This window comes from Dama dama, chromosome 20 (genome assembly GCF_033118175.1).
Source record: "Dama dama isolate Ldn47 chromosome 20, ASM3311817v1, whole genome shotgun sequence".
Taxonomy (NCBI): Eukaryota; Metazoa; Chordata; class Mammalia; order Artiodactyla; family Cervidae; genus Dama; species Dama dama.
In genome coordinates this window covers 86,698,750-86,723,061 of record NC_083700.1, presented here as the reverse complement: position 1 = coordinate 86,723,061, position 24,312 = coordinate 86,698,750, and the positions used below count along the sequence as shown (strand labels likewise).

General features: G+C 37.0%; 1 protein-coding gene across 2 annotated transcripts in view; it reads left to right on the top strand.

The window, feature by feature from the left end:
- Window positions 1-24,312, top strand: part of PRKAA2 (protein kinase AMP-activated catalytic subunit alpha 2) — a 71,576-nt gene that overhangs the window by 28,579 nt on the left and 18,685 nt on the right. For both annotated transcript variants that reach the window (XM_061121787.1, XM_061121788.1), the window contains exons 2-6: window positions 3,556-3,697; window positions 19,158-19,251; window positions 19,832-19,976; window positions 21,213-21,300; window positions 22,700-22,924. In XM_061121787.1, coding sequence (XP_060977770.1) covers window positions 3,556-3,697; window positions 19,158-19,251; window positions 19,832-19,976; window positions 21,213-21,300; window positions 22,700-22,924 — 694 coding nt within the window. The remainder of the gene's footprint in view (window positions 1-3,555; window positions 3,698-19,157; window positions 19,252-19,831; window positions 19,977-21,212; window positions 21,301-22,699; window positions 22,925-24,312) is intronic.

Genomic DNA, 24,312 nt, shown 5'->3' with positions numbered 1-24,312 from the left:
AGCGTTCCATCTGCACTTGGGGGGAAAGTGTATTCTGTTCCTTTTGCATAGAGTGTCCCATAATTATCAGTTAAGTTCATCTGGTCTAATGTGTCATTTCAGGCCTTTGTTTTCTAATTGATTTTTCTGTTTTGATGATCTGTCCATTGATGAAAGTGAGGTGTTAAAGCCCCCTATTATTATTGTGTTACTGGCAATTTCTCCTTTAATGGCTGTTAGCATTTACCTTATACATTGAGATAGTCTTATGGGGGGTGCATATAGATTTATAAATGTTACATCTTCTTGGATTGATCCTTTGATCATTATGGATCCTTGTCCTTCCTTGTCTTTTGCAACAGTATTTATTTTAAAGTCTGTTTTGTCTGATAAGAGTATTGCTACTCTCTTTCTTTTGATTTTTCTTTACATGGAATATCTTTTTCCATTCTCTCACTTTCAGTTTGTATGTCCCTAGTTCTGAAGTGGATCTCTTTTAGACAGCATATATTTAGGTCTTGTTTTTATATCCATTCTACTAGTCTGTGTTTTTTGTTTGAAGCATTTATTCCAATTACATTTAAGGCAATTATTGATAATGTATGTTCTTACCACCATTTTGTTAAGTGATTTAGCTTTTATTTTTGGAAGTGAAAGTGTTAGTCACTCAGTTGTGTCCAATTCTTTGTGGCCATATGGACTGTGGCCTGATAGGCTCTTCTGTCCATGAAATTCCCCAGGCAAGAATGCTGGAGTATGTTGCCATTCCCTTCTCCAGGGATCTTCCCAACCCAGGGATTGAACCCAGCTCTCCTGCATTGCAGACAGATTCTATACCATCTGGGCCACCAGAGGTCTTTTTTATTCCCTTTATTTTTTGTTGTCTTTCCTTGTGATTTGATATCTGTCTTTAGTGTTGTGTTTGCTTTTTCTTTTTTGTGTGTGTATCTATTATAGATTTCTTGTTTGTGATTCCCAAGAGGTTTTAGTATAGCAGTCTGTATATGTACAAGATTGTTTTAAATTGATGGTCTGTTCATCTCCAATACATTTTCAATATCCTGCATTTGTACTCTACTCACAGTCCCTGGTTTTTATATCAGATTTATGTGTGGGTAATTTCCTACCTTTGTTTTATGTTTGCTTTACCAGTGATCGCTCTCATTTGCATTGTTCTTGTTTCTAGTTGTCGCATTTTATTTTTTACCTAGAAAAGTACCTTTAGGATTTATTGTAGTGCTGGTTTTGATGGTGCTGAAGTCTCTCTTTAACTTTTGCTTGTCTGTAAAATCTGTTGATTTCTCTGTCAAATCTGAACAATAGCCTTGAAGGGTAGAGTATTTTTGGTTTTAGGTTTTTCCCCATCTGCACTTTGAATATATTGTAGTACTCTCTTCAGCCTGCAGAGTTTCTGCTGAAAAATCAGCTTATAACTTTATGGGGATTCTCTCGTATGTTATTTGTTGCTTTTCCCTTATTATTTTTAATATTTTTTCTTTGTCTTTAATTCTTGTCAGTTTGATTAATATGTGTCTCAGCAGGTTCCTCCTTGAGTTTATCTTATAGGGGACTCTTTGTGCTTCCTGGATTTAAGTGAGTGTTTCTTTTCTGAGGTTAGGGAAGGTTTTGTCTGTAATAGCTTCAGATATTTTCTCAGGCCCTTTCTCTCTCTCTTCTCCTTCTGGGACCCCTGAAAGCCCAGGATGGTAGTGATGGCTTGTGCCTGTCCCTGGAGCTTCTGTAGGTGGTGGTGGTGGTGTGTGTGTGGTGGAGGGAGAAAATATGCACACCATTCTTATTTATTCATTCATTCATTTGTTGATGGACACTTAGGTAGTTTTCATATCTTTGTTTTTGTGAATAATGCTGTGATGAACATGGTAGTGTAGATACTTCTTTGATATCCTATTTTTATTTCCTTCTAATACCTACAAGGGGGTTGCAGAATCATATTGTAGTTCTATTTTTTAGCTTTTCAGGAACCTCTGTACTGTTTTACACAGTGGTTACACCAATGTACATTTCTGCCAACAGTGCACAAGGGTTCCCTTCTCTCCACATCTTCACCAACATTGTTGTCTCTTCAGTTTTAATGACAGTTATTCTGACAAGTGTGAGGTGATAGCTCATTGTAGGTTTGATTTGCATTTAATTGATAATTTGTCATGATTTACCTGATGATTACCTGAAGATTTTCTGTATTTGGCCATTTGTATACCTTGTTTGGCAAAAAGTTTATTTAGCTTCTTGATTCATTTCTCAAATTAGATTGGTTTCTTTGCTATTCAATTGTTAGATAATTTACATAATTTGGATATTAACCCCTTATCAGATGTGTAATTTGCAAATATTTTCTTTCATTCGGTAGGTTGTCTTTTCATTTTGTTGATGGTTTCTTTTGCCATGAAGAAGCTTTTTAGTTTGATTTAATCCTACTCATATATATTTGCTTTTGTTGCCTTTACTTTTGTTATCAAGTTCAAAAACTTATTGCTAAGGTCAATATCAAGGAGATTACCTCTTATGTTTTTCTCTGGAAGTTTTATAGTTTTTGTTTTAAATTTAAGTCTTTAATCCAGTTTGAGTTGATTTTTGTATAATATATGAGATAGGGTCTATTTTCATTCTTTTGTATGTGGCTATCCAATATTCCTACTGTCATTTATGAAGAGATTATCCCTTCCCCATTGTATGTTTTTGAGTCATTTGTCATAAATTAATTGACCTTCATTATGCATGAGTTAATTTTGGGGCTGTCTATTCTATTCCCTTGATCTCTGTGTCTAGTTTTATGCCAAGACTATGCTCTTTTAGTTATTACACCTTTGTAAGATAGTTTGAAATAAAGAAGTGTGATACATCTAGTATATGCAAAATACTGTGCTAGACACTTCCTAGCAGCTTCAGATGAATACTGACTGTCTTATTTGAGGAGGGTTAGAGCTGGTAGCTCTTACCATATGATTTTTCAAGAACACAAATATATATAACAACCTAAAAATGGTGAAGGAACATGAACTTTTTCAGTATACTGTGAAGGTTTGAAAGAAATAGAGATTCCATCAAATGTGGGAAAACAGGAAACCTTTATAGAAAAGGTGAAAAAGGGCTGCATGTGAATTTTCTGATGAAATGGTATTGAAACTGGTTATGAGGTTTACTTTATTATAGCAATTATTTATTCTTTCATAATACAGTGATTGAATTAACCAGAGAAGAGGAAGAGAGGAACAAAACATAGTAATTCTATTCTATCCAAAAGATGTTTCAAATTCATACCTATAGTTTTAGGTATGAAAATGGAATTCAGTAATCCTTTTCACAGATACTTAATTAACATCTCTGTGCTGGGTGCTGAGGATACAGAGAAGACTAAGATATAGTTGCTGTCCTTCAGGAGCACATACTCCAGTAGAATAGATAGACATGAAAAGAGGTTATTTTCTGTTCTATGCAATAAGTGATATCAAAGTGGTAAATATGAGGAAAAAAATTTGGGGTTACAGTGGAAGGAAGCATGAATAAATGATTACATTGCTATGATGGCAAAGTTATTTTCCTTTTTCTTTTCTCTAGTTGGAGAGCATCAATTGACAGGCCATAAAGTGGCAGTTAAAATTTTAAATAGACAGAAGATTCGCAGTTTAGATGTTGTTGGAAAAATAAAACGAGAAATTCAAAATCTAAAACTCTTTCGTCATCCTCATATTATCAAACTGTAAGTATTTCTACACCTGATTACATAAGAGAAACTGTTTCAAAATATCATATTTGAATTTATAAATAATTACTTATTTTTAGTTAAACATTTATAAATATACAATTTTTCATATTTATATTTAACAAATGTAATTCATTTAACCTCATTATCCTTTTTTGCATGCTTCTAGTCTAGAATTAAAAGTCTAATTGTAAATTGACTCTTATCTTTAGTATTCATGTTGAAGGTAATTTGGGACTTTGCTATTTCTAGATTTATTTTATAATTGTTTTCTAGTCACTTTTAATGAACAGGGTATTTTCTTTTTGGAAAGGGTAGAAAGTAACTGTTAAAGATTATCTGCCATAATATTATTTGCAAAACTGCCATCACTACTTTAATTACTGTAAAGTCCTTAGGAAGGCAAATTAATTTTTTTTGATAAAGCAAGTTACAAACTTAGAAGATAAATAAATTAAGAGTTTAATAAATAAGTAATTAATTTGAAATATAATTAATTTAACATCATCTAGACCCATAGAAAATTTAGACATTAAGTATGCAGCATTATTCTTTTACATCATTTGAAGTTGTGTTTAAAGTGGCCTAAGTAGCTCAGTTGGGAGAGCGTTAGACTGAAGTTGTGTTTAATATTAATTGTGAAAATGTAATATGCTAAAACACTGAAGACTATCTTTATTTTTTATCTTAAAGCTTGGACAGGGTTTAATAAAGTAAATATTAATCTTATTGAGTACCTGATAATGGCTAGAAACTGTATTGAGCATTTTACATATATAATTTCACTTCATCCTCTCGATCAATGTATAAGGGATATTATTATCTTCATTATACAGATAAGAAAATCACATGTTTAAAGAGTATCTGCAACTTGACCAAGGTCAAATAGCTAGTAAGTTGCAGAGCTAGTCGTTAACTTCATATCTGATTTCAAATGCCATGCTATTAGTCTCTATTCCAGGACTGAAAAAACGGAGAAGAAAAGGCGTATTAATGTCCTTGAGACTTTGCTAGTTTGTTATAGTTAGAGGTTATATTTAGTCTCAACTTTTTTAGTTAGCTGTCTTTAGGTATCAGCGTTGATGAGGAACAATCTGATAACCCTGTAGAGGTACTTTGTTTACCTGTAACAAGGTTGCATAACAGCTGTGGTAGACAGTAGTGCCCCCCAAACACTCCCCCTCCAAAAGAAAAGATGTCCTAATCTCCAGTGAGTATATTATATGGCAAAGGAGAATTAAGATTATGAATGGATTTAATGTTGCTAATCAGCCGACAAAATAGAAAGATTTTCCTTGGTTATCTGGGTGGTTCCAGGGTAATTCAGTGGCCCTTAAAAGTGGACAAGGGAATCATATGCCAGAGAAAAAGATCTCAGATGGAAGCAAGGTCAGAGAGAAGGGATATGAAAAGGATTCAACTGGCTGTACCTGGCTTTGAAGGTGGAGGAAGGGGGCCATGAGCCAAGGAATGCAGGTGATCTCTAAATACAAAGAAATAGATTTCCCCTAGAGCCTCCAGAAGGCAATGAAGCCCTGCTGTGCCTTGATTTTAGCCCAGAGAGCCATGTATCAGACTTTTCCCTTTAAAACTGTGACATAATACAGAATACATTTGTGTTGTTTTAAGCACACTAAGTTCTTAGTATGGCAGCAATAGAAAACCAATAGAGTAGCATTCTTGAAATCTTTAAGTGAATGGCTGATCCAGTTATTGCTAGGATTTAGGACACGCATTTAGTCTTTTCTCTAACTAGATGTATTTATTGCTAGGGAACCAGTGCAAATTGGTATCTTAAATGAGGGGGGCCCCCTCAGTGTATCTTACTAACAGCATGAATATGCCACTAACTGTTCAGAGGAGGCTTTTACAGGGGTTTGGTGTGCCATTGGATGACCTGTGATGATTCAGTTCTCTCATCACTATGATGAAGACTTCGTTCTAACAATAAGCTTCAGTGTCATTTGATCTTCATTTGAAGTTCACTTGATCATAAGCATAAATAAGAAATGAGGTCCCTGAAATTGCATGGCTGTACTTGATTTTAAGGTTATATTATCTAGGACCTGTGGTCTAGATGATCCAAAATTTGTATATACAGGTTTTTAAAGATATCACAGGTGCATGAGACAAGTGCTCAGGCCTGGTGCCCTGGGAAGACTCAGAGGGATTGGGTAGAGAGGGCGGTGGGAGGGGGGATCGGGATGGGGAATACATGTAAATCTATGGCTGATTCATGTCAATGTATGACAAAACCCACTACAATATTGTAAAGTAATTAGCCTCCAACTAATAAAAATAAATGAAAAAAAAAATAAAAAAAATAAAGATATCATAGGAATTAAAATATCACCTATGACTCACTTCTATTCTTTGTTTCCTTAACTTTAAAATGGGGATACCTCATGGTGCTCTTTGAGAATTATCGCGTTCTTGTTGTTATAATGCCTGATGGTTGAAGTGCATTGACCCAGAAGCAGGGTCAGTGATTTCACTCCTCTCATGATTCCAAATGATTTTCAGTTAACTGAACCAGTTCATGTCTGACTTCAACTCCATGTTAATAATTATTTTATTCAAGTTAATGAATAACTGAGTGGATGAATTTAGCTTCTGAGATAAATCTCTTTGCTCTGCCTTACTGACTGGTCACTTCCTATAAGAGGGGAAAGCTGCTAAGTCAGGCTGAAACTGTCACATGCCAAGGTGAGAGTGGAGAAGGGAGAGATCTCTATGTTCTTGCTGTTTCTTGACCTCATCACTTATATAATGCAAACCCTGAAAGGTGCCAAGGAAACTTTGTTCATTTAGAGCATGAGTTCTAGTTGCTATTCTGTTCCTATAAATAAATCATTTTGTCAGTAAGCAGTTGCAGTTGTCAAAAGGACTTAAAAGCTTATTTTTGATGTTATAGCTACTAGTGTTTTCTTGCTTCCATTTCTATAACTGTTTATAGCTGTCTGACCTTGGTTTGACTACTTACCCCATTCTGTTTCAGAATTATTTCATTGTGTTCTGTTTTGTGAAGGAGTACTAGAATGTTCTCAGGATTGGTCAGAAGGTAACTGACAGAGGTGAATTTAATGTTTAAAGTTTTTGGCTACCAGCCTAAGCTTAGTCCATTTAACCACATTGCCTCTTTAATTGTGGATTTGATTTTTTGTTTTAAAAAGGCAATCATGTATTCTTGCTTCAGAATAAACTTGCTGACACAGCCTTCTAACAGTGTTAGTGATTTAAACAGGGAGAGAGACCTGATCCTTTTAGTGGTTTTGTTTGTTTTCTGCAATCTTGGACTATGCAAGTGAGCCAAGAATAGTTTCCTTGCTAGAGAATGGGCTTCTAGAATAAGCAAGAAAGTTTGAAAACTAAATACTGAAAATGAAGTTTGTATGTTGCACAATTTCTCTATTAACTCAAATTGAAAAAACCCACAGGGAGAAAATTAAAAGGAATAAAAGGATTGAAAGGAAACTCCAAACTTCCCATAAACTAGAATTTGTTGAATTGGTTTTTGTCCTGGTTTTTCATTTCCCCATGGTTCTTAGGGAAATTTCACTTTAACTGGTCAAAGAATCAATAGTTTCTAATTTGGCAAAGCAGGTTTTTGTCTGCCAGCTTTTAAATATCTTTATCTTATCCACCCCATGGACAACTTTTAACATTTTTCATGAGCACCACCTGAAAATGTTGTAGTCCCTAGGTTTCTATGGCATCATGGTTTTCTGATTTTCTTTTTACATTCTTGCCTTTTCTTTAAACTTTCTTTTATGGGCCCTTCATTATCTGCCTGGCCATTAGATACTGATATACTTCAGCATTCCGAGCTACTGTAATCTTAGTGAATCCTTTTTGGGTGACCTCATCTGCTACCATTGTGTGATTTGTTATCGCTGTCCTAAAAGTTTACAAATCTATGTTTCTGCTGAATTCTGAACATATTCATTGAATTATTTATTGAGTGTTTCCATTCTGAAATCAAAGAGCCATTTGAAACTAAGTTGAATTTTTTCATATATATGTATATGAAAAATTCATATTAGTTTATTGAGTTCAGCTTAGTTTATATATGTATATAATTCAGCTTAGTTTATATATATGTTTGTGTGCATGAATGAAATAAATTTGCGTGCATGAATATTAGTGTATATATATTTGTGTACATGAATGAAAATACCAATCACACAATTTCCAAAGCTTAAAACTTGAGCATCATATTTAATTCCTCTTCCCTTACCCCTTACATACAATTGATCATTAAGTTCTACTACTTTTTTTCAAGTGTCTCCTAAATCTGCCCATTTCTCTCTGCCCTTATTGTTACCATTTTCTTACTTGTTGTATTTCAAGTGTTGCTTCTGCTTGGAAAACTTTATCTATATCTCCCTTCCTCTAGGCTTCCAATTTCAACTTGTCCTTTAAATACCAGCTTTTAAATACAGTTAACTCTGGAAAAACTACTTTGCCCTAGCCGTAACACACTGGGTCAAGTTTCATCCTCTCTGTTCCTAGAGCACCCAGAATTTCAGCTTTTCCAAAGCCCTGGACATTACATTGTTTTTTTTTTTTTTCCATTTATTTTTATTAGTTGGAGGCTAATTACTTCACAACATTGCAGTGGGTTTTGTCATACATTGATATGAATCAGCCATAGAGTTACACGTATTCCCCATCCCAATCCCCCCTCCCACCTCCCTCTCCACCCGATTCCTCTGGGTCTTCCCAGTGCACCAGGCCCGAGCACTTGTCTCATGCATCCCACCTGGGCTGGTGATCTGTTTCACCATAGATAATATACATGCTGTTCTTTCGAAACATCCCACCCTCACCTTCTCCCACAGAGTTCAAAAGTCTGTTCTGTACTTCTGTGTCTCTTTTTCTGTTTTGCATATAGGGTTATCATTACCATCTTTCTAAATTCCATATATATGTGTTAGTATGCTGTAATGTTCTTTATCTTTCTGGCTTACTTCACTCTGTATAATGATGAAACTGGAGCCCATTATACAGAGTGGACATTACATTGTAATTGCTCATTTTCTTTTTAGTATCTCCACAAGATTGAATTCTTTAGGTGCAAAAACAATATTTGTTTTCTTCTTTTATTCAGCCAATTTTTATCGGGTACCTAGTATCTGATAGGCACTGTTCTAAGGCTTTGGGGGTACAGTAGTAAAAGACAGGGTCTCTCTCTGTCCTTGTGACGTTTATGGTTGGCCTTATCTAGCAGTTTGCAATAGTAAGTAAACAAATTAACCAGACTATTTTAGACATTGATAAGTGCTATATCGAGAGTGAAACATGGTGCTGTCCTAGGGTGTGACAGGGAAGGAGGAGGTGCTAATTTAGTTTAGGCTGTTAGGAAAGCCTCATTGAGCAGAGATAAGGCTTAAGCCAAGACCTTAAGGATTATAAAGATCTAGCCATTTGAAAATCTGGGGACAGTATTTGTAAAGCAACCTCAGGGAGGTGAAAGAAAAATTGAGTATTGTAGGAAAAAGAAGATAGCTCTAATGTCAAGAATGGAGTGAGTGATGGAAAGAGAGAGAGTTCATGAGGTCAGAGAGTAGACATGGACCACATATCATAGGATCTTAAAGACTTTGCTGAGAGGTTTGGATTTTGTTCAAGAAGTTGAGGGAGTGAGAACGTTGGAGGAGTGACATGGCCGTAGTGTAGAATGGGTACAGAGGCAGAAGTAGAAGCAGAGAGACCAGTTAGGAAGCTGTTTCTATGGTCCAGCTGGGAGATTAATGATGGCTTTAGCCAAAATGATAGTATAGATTTGTGCTGTCCAATACAGTAGCCACTAGCCATATGTGGAATAAATTTTAATTAAAAGTTTTGGTTCTCTGGTCATATTAGCCACATTTCAGGTGTTCTAATAGCCACGTGTGGCTAGTGGCTATCATATTGGACAGTATGATAAAATATTTCCATCACTGTAGAAAGTTCTGTTTGATGGCACTGGTCTAGCTGGAGATAAACCTGTCAACTCAATGTATATTTTAGAGGTAAAACTAATAAATTACTGAGGAAAAGAAAGGGAATGAGGAATCTTCTCTTTTTGCCTAAGCAACTGGAATTTGGGGTTTTGACTTGAGCAATTAGATGATGATACCGTTTTCTGAAATAGGAAGACTAGAGGAGAACCATGTTGGGGGTACAAGTGAATGTTAGTGACCTGCCTTAGCTGTGTTACGTTGAGCATCCCATTAGTTATCTAAGTGATAGTGAAGGTTCATGCCGTCAGCATCATCTTTATCACCTCAGCACCTAGTACAGTAGTAGGTGTTCAGTGGTTGCTCTGTGTATAAAGAAGTGACATATGAACAAGGTCCTGATGGTTCTAGAAAAACAGCGAAGCAAAAGAATGAAAGTGTAAGGAACATGGTATGGTGGAAACACGTAGTCTGGTTTGTCTAATGCACAGGCTGTTATATAGGGACATGGAGGAAAATAAGGCCAGAAAGTCAGCTTGTTGATACATTCATTCAGCAGATAGCACTGGGGATACATCAGCAAACCAACAGATGTCAACAACTAAATCCTTGCTGTTATGGAGCTTATATTTGTGTGTGGGTGTGTGTGTGCACTTGTATGCTTGTGGCATTGAATAGACAGACAATAAATCCTATATTAGTAAAATATGATATGTATTAGACAGTAAAGAGGTGAGGAAACATGCATGCAGGTACTTGGAAGGAGGAAATAACAGATGGTGACAACTGCACATACAAAGGCTATGAGGTGGAAATTGCTACAGCTGGTATATCATGGGAGCAGAGTGATCTGGGGGAAATGGAGTAAGAGGTGCACTCAGAGACACAGGGGAGCCAGATTGGGTCAGGTTGTACCAGACCATTGTAAGAGCTTTGGTTTTTAACTCTGAGTAAAAGGGAAGCCACTGGAAAGTTTTGACCAGAGGTGTGATATTATCTGACTTATGTTGAAGCAGAGAAATCAGATTAGGGGTCAGTTGCAGTGTTCTGAGTGACAGAGATGGTGGCCTGGATTAGAACATAGTGTGGAGAGTGTTGAGAAGTAAGCATATTTTATATACATTTTCAAGGTAGAGAATAGGATTTGCTGACAGATGTAGGTTGTGGGCTTCCCTGGGTAGCTCAGATGGTAAAGAATCTGCCTGCAATGCAAGAGACCTGGGTCCAATCCCTGAGTTGGGAAGATCCCCTGGAGAAGGGCATAGCAACCCATTCCAGTATTCTTGCATGGGGAATCCCTTAGACAGAAGAGCCTAGCAGGCTACAGTCCCTGGGGTCACAAAGACTCAGACATGACTGAGTGACTAAACACAGCACAGTAGGTTGTCAGAGGAGAGAAGTCAAGGATGAATCCAAGGTTTGCTGGTGTGGACAAATAAAAAAGTGGAGCTGCCATTAGTTGAAACAGACAAGATTGTAGAAGGAACAGATTTGAAGTGGGATTTTCAGTCTAGTTCAGTCACTCAGTCGTGTCTGACTCTTTGCAACCCCATGAGCCACAGCACTCCAGGCCTCCCTGTCCATCACCAACTCCCAGAGTCCAGCCAAACCCATGTCCATTGAGTCGGTGATGCCATCCAACCATCTCATCCTCTATTGTCCCCTTCACCTCCTGCCCTCAATCTTTCCCAGCATCAGGGTCTTTTCCAATGTGTCAGCTCTTCACATCAGGTGGCCAAAGTATTGAAGTTTCAGCTTCAACATCAGTCCTTCCAATGAATATTCAGTACTGATTTCCTTCAGGATGAACTGGTTGGATCTCCTTGCAATCCAAGGGACTCTCAAGAGTCTTCTTCAATACCACAGTTTAAAAGCATCAATTCTTCTCCTCTCAGCTTTCTTCATAGTCCAACTCTCACATCCATACATGACCACTGGAAAAACCATAGCCTAGACTAGATGGACCTTTGTTGACAAAGTAATGTCTCTGCTTTTTAATATGCTATCTAGATTGGTCATAACTTTCCTTCCAAGGAGTAAGTGTCTTTTAATTTCATGGCTGCAGTCACCATCTGCAGTGCTATTGGAGCCCAGAAAAATAAAGTCAGCCACTGATTCCATTGTTTCCCCATTTATTTGCCATGAAGTGATGGAACCAGATGCCATGATCTTAGTTTTCTGAATGTTGAGCTTTAAGCCAACATTTTCACTCTCCTTTTTCACTTTCATCAAGAGGCTCTTTAGTTCTTCTTCACTTTCTGCCATAAGGGTGGTGTCATCTGCATATCTGAGATTATTGATATTTCTCCCAGCAATCTGGATTCCAGCTTGTGCTTCTTCCAGCCTATCGTTTCTCATGATGTACTCTGCATAGAAGTTAAATAAGCAGGGTGACAATATACAGCCTTAACGTACTCCTTTTCCTACTTGGAAGCAGTCTGTTGTTCCATGTCCAGTTCTAACTGTTGCTTCCTGACCTGCATACAGGTTTCTCAAGAGGCAGGTCATGTGGTCTGGTATTGCCATCTCTTTCAGAATTTTCCACAGTTTGTGGTGATCCACACAGTCAAAGGCTTTGGCATAGTCAGTAAAGCAGAAATAGATGTTTTTCTGGAACTCTCTTGTTTTTTTGATGACCCATCAGATGTTGGCAATTTGATCTCTGGTTCCTCTGCCTTTTCTAAAACCAGCTTGAACATCTGGAAGTTCAGGCTTCACGTATTGCTGAAGCCTGGCTTGGAGACTTTTGAGCATCACTTTACTAGCGTGTGAGATGAGTGCAATTGTGCAGTAGTGTGAGCATTCTTTGGCATTGACTTTCTTTGGGATTGGAATGAAAATGGACCTTTTCCAGTCCTGTGGCCACTGCTGAGTTTTCCAAATTTGCTGGCATATTGAGTGCAGCACTTTCACAGTATCATCTTTCAGGATTTGAAATAGCTCAACTGGAATTCCATCACCTCCACTAGCTTTGTTTGTAGTGATGCTTCCTAAGGCCCACTTGACTTCACGTTCCAGGATGTCTGGCTCTAGGTGAGCAATCACACCATCGTGATTATCTGGGTTCTGAAGATCTTTTTTGTACAGTTCTTCTGTGTAGTCTTGCCACCTCTTCTTAATATCTTCTGCTTCTGTTAGGTCCGTACCATTTTTGTCCTTTATTGAGCCCATCTTTGCATAAAATGTTTCCTTGGTATCTCTAATTTTCTTGAAGAGATCTCTAGTCTTTCCCATTCTATTGTTTTCTTCTATTTCTTTGCATTGATCGCTGAGGAAGGCTTTCTTGTCTCTCCTTGCTATTCTTTGAAACTCTGCATTCAAATTGGTATATCTTTCCTTTTCTCCTTTGCTTTTTGCTTCCCTTCTTTTCACAGCTATTTGTAAGTCCTCTTCAGACAGCCATTTTGCTTTTTTGCATTTCTTTTTCTTGGGGATGGTCTTGATTCCCGTTTCCTGTACAGTGTCACAAACCTCCATCCATAGTTCATCAGGCACTCTGTCTATCAGATCTAGTCCCTTAAATCTATTTCTCACTTCCACTGTATACTCATAAGGGATTTGATTTAGATCATACCTGAATCGTCTAGTGGTTTTCTCCACTTTCTTCAATTCACTCTGAATTTGTCAATAAGGAGTTCATGATCCAGAGAAGGCAATGGCAACCCACTCCAGTACTCTTGCCTGGAAAATCCCATGGACTGAGGAGCCTGGTATGCTGCAGTCCATGGGGTCCTGAAGAGTTGGACATGACTGAGTGATTTCACTTTCGCTTTTCACTTTCATACATTGGATAAGGAAATGGCAACCACTCCAGTGTTCTCGCCTGGAGAATCCCAGGGACGGCGGAGCCTGGTGGGCTACTGTCTGTGGGTTCACACAGAGTTGGACACGACTGAATCGACTTAGCAGCAGCAGCCAGCAGCAGCAGCAGAGTTCATGATCTGAGCCACAGTCAGCTCCCAGTCTTGTTTTTGCTGACTGTATAGAGCTTCTCCATCTTTGGCTGCAAAGAATATAATCAGTCTGATTTTGGTGTCAACCATCTGGTGATGTCCATGTGTAGAGTCTTCTCTTGTGTTGTTGGAAGAGGGTGTTTGCTATGACCAGAAGTGGGGTTTTAGGTATCAAGAATTTGATTTTTTTTTTGAAGTTGAAATGCTTATTAGTTATCCAAGTAGAAATGTAAGTAGTTTATTTGATATGTGAGTCTGAAGTTAAGGAGAGCGCTGTAAACTAGAGATAAATTTGGAAGTCATCAGCAAATAGATGGTATTTAAGATATTTAAGGCCCAAAGACGAGATGAGATCCTCAAGGATGTGGGTGTGGAGTGTGAATTCCACACTCACTTCTTCCTCCATAAGAATTCAAGGGATTGACCTCTAGGGCACCATGATGCTAAGATGTCTGGGAGAAGGGGAGGAACCATCAAAAGAGAATGAAAATGAGCAATTAAAATGGTTGGAGGAAAACCAAGAAAGTTTTTGGTGTCTTGAAGCCAATTGGAAAACATATTTGAAGAAAGAGAGATTATTAACTTTTCCTTATACTGTTGAATATTGAGTAAGATGAGACTGAGAATTGACCATTAGATTTGGCAAGGTGGAAGTTGCTGGTGTCTTTGAAATTTGTTGGAATTGTGAAGACAAAAACCTGTTAGGAAAGAATCTGAGATATAGAAGGGGAGATAGTAACAACAGAGCATTCAGGGATTTTAGAGAGGAGAGACATAGGAGTGGTATCTAGAGGGAAGTGTGAGATCTAAACTGTTTGTTTTTTAAGATGGAAGATATAGAATGCTTGTGTGTCAGAGAGGACAATACAGTCAAGAGGGAGGGATTAATACAGGAGAAAGAATAGCTAATTGTAGAAACCAAGTTCTTCAGTAGGTGGGACAAAGGAATCCAGTGCGTAATCAGAGGAATTAGTCTTAGCATGTGACCGTGGAGTAAGTGGCTGTGTGTAGTAGAGGAAAAGAGAATGAAAACTAAGGAGTCAAGGAAATTAGAGGGCATGTATTGGACAGATCATCTACATGGATATCTTGTTCACCCAGAATGATGACAACGTTCAGTTCAGTTCAGTCACTCAGTCATGTCCGATTCTTTGCGACCCCATGGACTGCAGCACGCCAGGCCTCCCTGTCCACCAGCAACTCCCAGAGTTTACTCAAACTCATGTCCATTGAGTCAGTGATGCCGTCCAACCATCTCATCCTCTGTCGTCCCCTTCTCCTCTTGCCTTCAATCTTTCCCAGCATCAGGGTCTTTTCAAATAAGTTAGCTCTTTGCATCAGGTGACCAAACTATTGGAGTTTCAGCTTCAGTATCAGTCCTTCCAATGAATATTCAGGACTGATTTCCTTTAGGATTGACTGGTTGGATCTCCTTGCAGTCCAAGGAACTCTCGAGTCTTCTGCAACACAATAGTTCAAAAGCATCAATTCTTCAGTGTTCAGCTTTCTTTATAGTCCAACTCTCACAACCATATATGACCACTGAAAAAACCATAGCTTTGACTAGATGGACCTTTGTTGGCAAAGTAACGTCTCTGCTTTTTAATATGCTGTCTAGGCTGGTCATAACTTTCCTGCCAAGGAGTAAGTGTCTTTTAATTTCATGGCTGCAGTCATCATCTGCAGTGATTTTGGAGCCCAAAACAATAAAGTCTGCCATGAAGTGATGGGACTGGAGGCCATGATCTTAATGTTCTCAATGTTGAGCTTTAAGCCAGCTTTTTCACTCTCCTTTTTCACTTTCATCAAGAGGCTCTTTAGTTCTTCTTCGCTTTCTGCCATAAGGGTGGTGTCATCTGTGTATCTGAGGTTATTGATCGGGCAATCTTGATTCCAGCTTGTGCTTCATAAAGCCCAGCGTTTCTCATGATGTACTCAGCGTGTAAACTAAATAAGCATGGTGACAATATACAGCCTTAACGTACTCCTTTTCCTATTTGGAACCAGTCTGTTGTTCCATGTCCAGTTCTAACTGTTGCTTCCTGACCTGCATACAGATTTCTCAAGAGGCAGGTCAGGTGGTCTGGTATTCCCATCTCTTGAAGAATCTTCCACAGTTTGTGGTGATCCACACAGTCAAAGGCTTTGGCATAGTCAGTAAAGCAGAAATAGATGTTTTTCTGGAACTCTCTTGTTTTTTTGATGACCCATCGGATGTTGGCAATTTGATCTCTGGTTCCTCTGCCTTTTTTAAAACCAGCTTGAACATCTGGAAGGTCAGGCTTCACTATTGCTGAAGCCTGGCTTGGAGAATTTTAAGCATCACTTTACTAGCATGTGAGATGAGTGCAATTGTGCAGTAGTGTGAGCATTCTTTGGCATTGCCTGTCTTAGGGATTGAAATGAAAACTGACCTTTTCCAGTCCTGTGGCCACTGCTGAGTTTTCCAGATTTGCTGGCATATTGACAACGTTAGTAGTGGGGAAAAAGACATTAAGTCAGAATGACAGGAAGATGATAAGGAGATTGGTTGATGAATATAACAAGAGAAAGTGTCAGGCAGTGTTACCTGATGGCCTGCACTTCAGAGACAATGGAGGTTTTTGAGGGAGTATTTCATTATTAGACTATGGAAATTGGCCAGCATTTAAAATTTCATTGTGACTTAATAAGATCTATGCTGTGATCAGTAATGGCTCCTAATATCTCAGAAAAGAGACAGACATCATACACCTTTGGCTGGAAGCACACACCACCATCTAGTCTTTAGAAAAAAAATAAAAATCAAACTGGTATCTGATCAAGTCTCTGGGTCCAACAATATTTATTGAAGACCTATGATATACTCAGAGGAATCAGAAGGTAAATTTATTGGAACCACTGCTTTTCTCTTATACCCAAAAAATGTACAGAGCAGAAAAGTGGCTGAGACTTATGTTGATAAATCAGATCAGCCTACAGTGAGGTTACACCATGGGTGCTCTTGCTGTTTACTGTTCATCTTATTCTATTAGAGTTTGGTGCCTGTTAGGATTGCTTCTTTAGAACCTTTTTATGCCCCTAGAGTTCTTAGAGTAAGTTCCCTGTTCACAGTTCATTTGAGAAGACTCAACCTTATTTGCCAGTTATATTAATCTATAGAAAGTGGGTTACCTTTTTCATCCCAAAGACTAGTGATTGCTATTATAAATATTTCTTATGAATATCTGTAATCATTTTCAGTAGTATAGCTTTTATATTTTACTTTTTTTCTATTTCTTTTAAAATTGAAGTATAGTTGGTTTACAATGTTGTTAACAAGTTTACTTTTTGCAGGTACTAATTTATATATGACGTGTCCTCTCTTACAATATATACTATGTAGTTATATCACCAATTTCCTGACCATTTTTTCCTTCCCTTTAAAGAAGAATAGTTACCAGGACCACCATTTAGAACTTTCTTTTTTGAACATTAATAATAAACAGTGCCCATCTGGGTGGACTAATAACCAAAAGCCTCCCCTGCTTCTGACACATCCTGTGTCCAGGTGTCCTGCCTACAGGGTGGCGTCTGGGCCACTTCTTAGCCCCTGCTTGTGCCTTCCATTGGGTGCCTTTAAGCCATGCACAACCACACAGCTATACATAGCAGCTCTTAATAGAAACTCAGTGTAATTTAGATATTTCTGATAATTAACTGGATATAACTAATCCTCTAGAGACAAAGCAGAGTAGAACAATTGTTCATTTATATGTGTCAGATGCAACCATCATTTAAAACATTAATACTATAGTTAACATGTTTTTAAAGTTTTCAAAACTCTGGTAAAATTGTGTGTGGATGTGGAAGTTATAATTTTTTAGGAAAAATTTTGACAAATAGAGCTAAGATTCTTTATTGTTTTATGTGCCCAGCTTTGAGTGCCTACAACATATATATTTTCACACATATAAACACACACATATGTACATACATACATCTGTTTAATTCTGTATTATGGAAGTTTCATAATACATACAAAAAAAAGTAAAGTGATGAAGCCTTATATGTCTGTCATTCAACTTCAGCAGTTATCAGTGTATTATTTTATCTGCTTCTTCCTACTTCTCCCACCGCAAATTATTTTGAAGCAAATCCCAAATAGTATGTTTTTAATCTGTAAGTGAAAGTGTGAAAGTGTTAGTCACTCAGTTGTATCCAACTCTTTTTGACCCTGTGAACTATGGACTGACTGTAGGCTGCCAGGTTCCTCTGTCCATGGACTTCTCCAGGCAAGAATACCGGAGTGGGTAGCCATTCCCTTCCTGACCCAGGGATCAAGCCCAGGTCTCCTGTATTGCAGGCAGATACAAAGTCTGAGTCACCTTTTAATCTGTAATCTCTTCAATATCTACTTTGGAAGATAAAGGCTATATTTTAATAAAATTAGCACAGTTTAGTATCATCTAATATTTTAAACAGTTAAAATATTATCAACCAGTCATTCAGACTTTCTTATTTTATAAATAGTTTTTAAAGTTGGTCTGTTTGAACTGGAATCAAAACTAGTCTATACAACATGTCTCTTAATTTACTTTTAATCTATACCTTCCTTCCCTTTTTTTGCATTTTATATCTTGAAGACAGGTTCATTTGTCAACTTTAAGATTTTGATGATTATGTATCTATGTTGATAACATTTTCCTTTCGAAGAGTATTTTTCACTGTTATTTAAATATAACACACCTCAACTCCATAGTTCAGTTCAGTCACTCAGTCGTGTCTGACTCACTGTGACCCCATGGACTGCAGCATGCCAGGCTTCCTTGTCCATCACCAACTCCCAGAGCTTTCTCAAAGTCATGTCCATTGAGTCGGTGATCCCATCCTACTGTCTCAACAGCCTCTGTTGTCCTCTTTTCCTCCTGCCTTCAATCTTTTCCAGCATCAGGGTCTTTTCTAATGAGTCAGTTCTTCGCATCAGGTGGCCAAAGTATTGGAGCTTCACCATCAATCCTTCCAATGAATATTCAGGGCTGATTTCCTTTAGGATTGACTGGTTTGATCTCCTTGCTGACCAGGAGACTCTCAAGAGTCTTCTCCAACACCACAGTTTAAAAGCATCAATTCTTTGGCACTCAGCTTTCCTTATAGTCCAACTCTCACATCCATACATGACTACTGGAAAAACCGTAGCTTTCACTAGACGGACCTTTGTGTGCAGAGTAATGTCTTTGCTTTTTAATATGCTGTCTGGGTTGGTCATAGTCCATCTCCATAGACTACAAACAAATTTTTGCTTAAATGGAAAAATTAGTGCTTAATTTAGTTGTCGAGGAATGGATGATTTCCTAGATTTTGTAAACATGTAAGGCAGGATCTGGAGGGAAGTCTGTAAGCTCCAGGACCTAACTGAGTTTTATGAACCTCCATGTTTATAATTCTGTGATTATTTTGATAATATTATATAGTTTGTTGACATCAAAAAGTATTTTAAGGTATTATAAAACACTGGAATATCAATTTATAGTAGGAATGAACATACTAGGCTGATTTTGGTTAAAGTAATATTTTTATTATATTTTTCATTAACATAAAAAGATACCAGGTGATCAGCACTCCAACAGACTTTTTTATGGTCATGGAATATGTGTCTGGTGGTGAATTGTTTGACTACATCTGTAAACATGGACGGGTGAGTAACATTCTATCTAGTTCAATAAGCCCTTAAGCAAAAAAAAAAAGAGGGAAGTAGTAAGAAATAGCAAACCACAAAGATATCTTCAAAGTCGAGATTGTTTCTGTAATAATGTCTGACTAAACATACAGAGTATTAGATGTATTTTCTTTCTTAAAACATGCACTTTATGACATACTGATTTTAGGAAATATATTCCACTTAATTGCCAACATGAAAAGCCTATGCTTTTCAAAGTGCAAAATCAGTTCCATAACATCATGCTGAAGCTTCAGATGTTTCCTTTTCTTAGCAGTTTCACGTAAATTCTGTTTTAGATTGTTTTACTTGTGAAACATTGTGCACATTTAGTAATATTATTTGAAAAGGAACTGTGACATCTAGCAGCAAAGAAAAGCCTGTCGATTGATAAGTTGAGCTTGAATGCAAGTTTTTGGCTTGTTTGTCTGATTTGTTGAGAATTCTAACACAATTCTAATTGCTTATTACTCAGTTATATTTAGGTTGATTGTGAAACTAAAACTTGCTATGTAGATGTCCCAAATGTTATTGGTATACTTTCTTTTATACCTGATAGGTTGAAGAGATGGAAGCTCGGCGGCTCTTTCAGCAGATTCTGTCTGCCGTGGATTACTGTCATAGGCATATGGTTGTTCATCGAGACCTGAAACCAGAGAATGTGCTATTGGACGCACAGATGAATGCCAAGATAGCTGATTTTGGTATGTAACTCCAGAGTTGTTCAGAAGTGTACTAGCTGCCTTTGCAAGTGTGACAGTACCAATTCTTAATGAGCTAAAACTTTCAATTTCAAGGATGTAAATCCTATATTGTGAAAAGGGATTAGTTGCACAGTCTGCACACTAGCTTGTTCTGTTCATTTAAACCACTTTCTAAAAATGCAAGTACATCTAGAGAAGTTAGAGAGCTGGTATCAAGGTAAACCTACTCAATCTGCATTCCCTCCTGAGGAAATGAGACTTGACTGTTTTTTGTGAGAGTTACAAACCCCCTTTGAAAATCTAATGAAAATACAGGCTTTTTCCCTGATAAATGCACTTAAACGGAGGTTTGTGAAACTTTCCATGCAGTTGTGGAGCACTGTAATCCTTCTGAACTGATGGAAGAGGAATGTCAGTAGACTGCGGAGTAACATCTAACAGCTGTTGATAAAAGAATAGGAGTTTTTGTTGGGGGTAAAATAAAGGATAAAATGTAATTTTTATGACCAAACATTTTCTGGGATCAACATACCTGGACAGGGTGCCATAGTAGGGGAAAGGGTTTAGGAAGTGAGAGATTATAGAAAGAGATGAAAAGGTACCAGAGTTCAGCGTTATTTAGTTAACATTTTTGTCTGTACCTTGTCTTTAATCTAAAAGTCAGGAAATTCCTTTTCCTATTTCTCTTTCTTCTCTAAATCATAAAGCTCATTTAGTGCTGTAATTCAACTAGATTTTGGTTCAATAGGATATTTTTTTATGTTGAGTTAAAGCTTTCCAAATTAAAAACTTTTGGAACATAATATTTATAAATTGGAGCCTATCTGATTTCTACTAGAGATTTTTTTAAAAGGCCTATGAAAGCAGAGTATGAAAAAGTGATAGTAATCTCTGTTTTCTTTCACTTGGAGAAATGGGTAAGTAATATTTTGATGCTTTTATGTTTGAAAAAGTATGCATAATTTAGAATAACCTCATATTTGTGAAGTGAATCAACATTCTTATTTAGGAAAGGAATTTCAGTCTTATGTGTGATGTGCTTTAGCTTTTTTTGTCATGTATAAGCACTCTGAAATGGTCTCTTTCTAGTCTAACAAATACTTTATACTGCTTTTTAAAATAAGTAAACGTTATGATATTTGAGGTACTACAGACTTGATGTTACTCCTTTTGCATATATCCATATTTACATTAAACATATCTAGCACCAGCTAAACATACTACTCTTATTTTTAGGATTATCTAACATGATGTCTGATGGTGAATTTCTGCGAACTAGCTGCGGATCCCCAAATTATGCAGCACCTGAAGTCATCTCAGGCAGGTAATATAGTATATCAGTGAAGAGTAAGCTTTTCGTAATGTTTTGTTCATTCTGATTACATTTAACTTTAGTATATTCTCTTTGGAAGATAAGGTTTTTAATAGAAGCACGTTGTCCCTTTAATTTTCTGTCATTGAAGACAGAAGAGTTACATTAAACACTTTTTAAAACATTTAATTTTGATTTTGTTATGAATGTATTTAAAGAGTTTTTCCATTAAAATTGAAAAAAAATCTTGATTTTCTTTTTTTTTTTTTTTTTTTCATTTTAGGCAATTGCAGCTAGGAAAGCAAGCATTTGCTAGTGTCATTATTTACTTATCAGACACAGTCTTTTAATCATACTTTATATACTCTTATAAAGCATGCCGAATATATTTATGTTGTCTTTGGAAGAATGAGGTTTTGAGGGGAGACATTATTGTCATTTCATGAAAGCAAACTGCATAAGAGAAGACTAATTATTCATGTAACTTACTCATTGATACATTTTTTAAATGTTTATACAGATTGCAGTGATAAACTCAAGTCTTCTTTGGTGACCCGTGTCTGATCTTAAGTTAACAGAATTCTGTGAGAGAAAATATAAAACAGTTATCATTGCATATATAGGAGCTTGGGCTACATAGCAAATACTGTAAACATTGGATAGTGATTTATATTGAAATGGATTATACTGTTTTAATTGGAATTGTAGAGATTTACTCTACTACCTGAGGCTCAGGTTTGAGTTTGGTAATGTGCCATCAGGGGAATTTTAACACTGTAGAAAGGTGAGAGAGAAAAGGAACAACATTCTAGGCATAGGTTTTCTGGATAAAGGTCATCTTAGCCCCATGAGCTACCAGGTGATTTGAATGAAAGTAGTAGGCATGCAGGATAATGTGATACAGCATGAATATCATGAAAGAGATTGCTATGGAACTAGTTAGGTACTTTACTATTTCAAATATTCTTTAAAATAGGTGTGTCAGGCATAAACATTCTACTTTTTATGCATTGTCTTGTCTTTTAATTGCTTTATGTAAGAAGATTTAGCCTATACACTATATAGTATTGCTTTTCTTAAAGTTTATGGTCATCTACTTTGATGTTTCTATCAAAAATCAACCATAGAAAGTTTTATACTTTTTAATTAGTAAGTTCAGTTTAGTTTGTGTCAAGTACACATAAGTACTATTTTCTCTTGGGAAATTTGAATAGCAATGGGTTAGACCAATTGTTCTTTCGGGGGAACAACCATTGAGTGTTGGGGAGTGGCCATGGATTTCACTACAGAGCTTGGAAAGCAATACATTTGGAGTCTGCACTGTGTATATAGGTACACAGAGAAGAAGTAGGGGACATGCAGTTGAGAAGTGACACTTGCATTTCAGTTTTGTGTTGTCATCTTCCCCTAGGCTGTATGCAGGTCCTGAAGTTGATATCTGGAGCTGTGGTGTTATTTTGTATGCTCTTCTTTGTGGCACCCTCCCATTTGATGATGAGCATGTGCCTACACTGTTTAAGAAGATCCGAGGGGGTGTTTTTTACATCCCAGAATATCTCAATCGTTCTGTTGCCACTCTCCTGATGCATATGCTGCAGGTTGATCCCCTGAAACGAGCAACTATCAAAGACATCAGGTGAATATTCTTTTTGTGACTATTAAGTACATATTCTAGTATTCATATTAGTACCACTAACTGAATGCTTGCTTTATGATAGGCACTGTAACACTAAAGTATTATATGAATTTTAGTTTCCTTATCATATAAACCTGGCCCTGTCATTCAACTTTTAATTTTTTCAGATTGTGTCCCAAGCTTTTCAGTTAAAGTAGCAAAGCATACAAGGCCTGTCATAGTACGGCTATGCTTACTTCTTCCTGCTCTTACCCCTTGTACCAGAGCTCCAGACACAGTGAACTTTTCCTTGTTCCTCAAATATAATGATGCATATTTTATGCCTTCATGTCTTTGTTTATATTATTCCTTTGCCTCTAATACCTTTTCTGCCCTTTTGGACCTGAAAGATTTCCATTCATCCTTTAAAATTCTGTTCACTTAACACCTTCCTTGTGAAATCACTCCTGATTCTCCAGGGCATTGTCAGTTGCTTGCACGTCTGTGATTTCCACATTTTGTTCATGCTTTCATTCTCATTTTGTATCTAGCTGTTTTCAGTGTATCTTTCTCCTCTCTTGTAACTATAAAAGGGTAAGAGAGTGTCTTAGCATCTTTGTATATACAGTGCTAGAAGCCTACAAATACAGTAAACATTCAGAAAGTATTTGAATACATTTCAAATGGAAAAAAACAGGGTGAGAGTTATATATTTTACATAGAGTTGATGAAATAAACCATAAAGAGTTTTGCTAAGATTTTGAATCCAAAAATAGCCGCTAGTGGGTTTGCTGTGAAGGATTTCTTGTTATGTGAGAAACTTTGGAAAGTGCAGTTGCTGGTGTTACTGTGAATATGACCTTTATATAGCGCACACAAGTCAGGATGATTCATCGCCCTCTGTGTTTTATTTATCAGTCATATTTCTTAGAGGGTTTTTTGTTCCTACCTAACATTTCATCAGGTATTTATTTGCAAATGCATTCTTTTAACATCTTTCCTGAATACTCTGCCTTGTCTTCCTAAGTCAGACTATGACTCTTGAAATATTTAAATGATGGCTGAGGCAGTTGTTTGTGTAACTGCTGCTGATCTCTTTTGCATTCCTGTGTCTTCTTCCCTCAGCCTCTGTTAGTATTCCAGGCCTCATACATAAAAATGTAAAATTGTATATTAGTACCATATTTAGTTTTGGAATGGAAATGAACAACTTAGCAGGGGAAAACTCTTGTGTTCATAGTTCTTTAGAGTAAATAGGTCACTTAATTGGCTTTTCCTTAGAGCATTAAATATGCTAATATGTGTATATACTTGCACCTGTTCACATCAGCACATATACTTAGAATAATAAAAGTACTGATTCTGTTGTATTGAACAGGTACCTGTATATTCACAATCTTTAGAAGAAC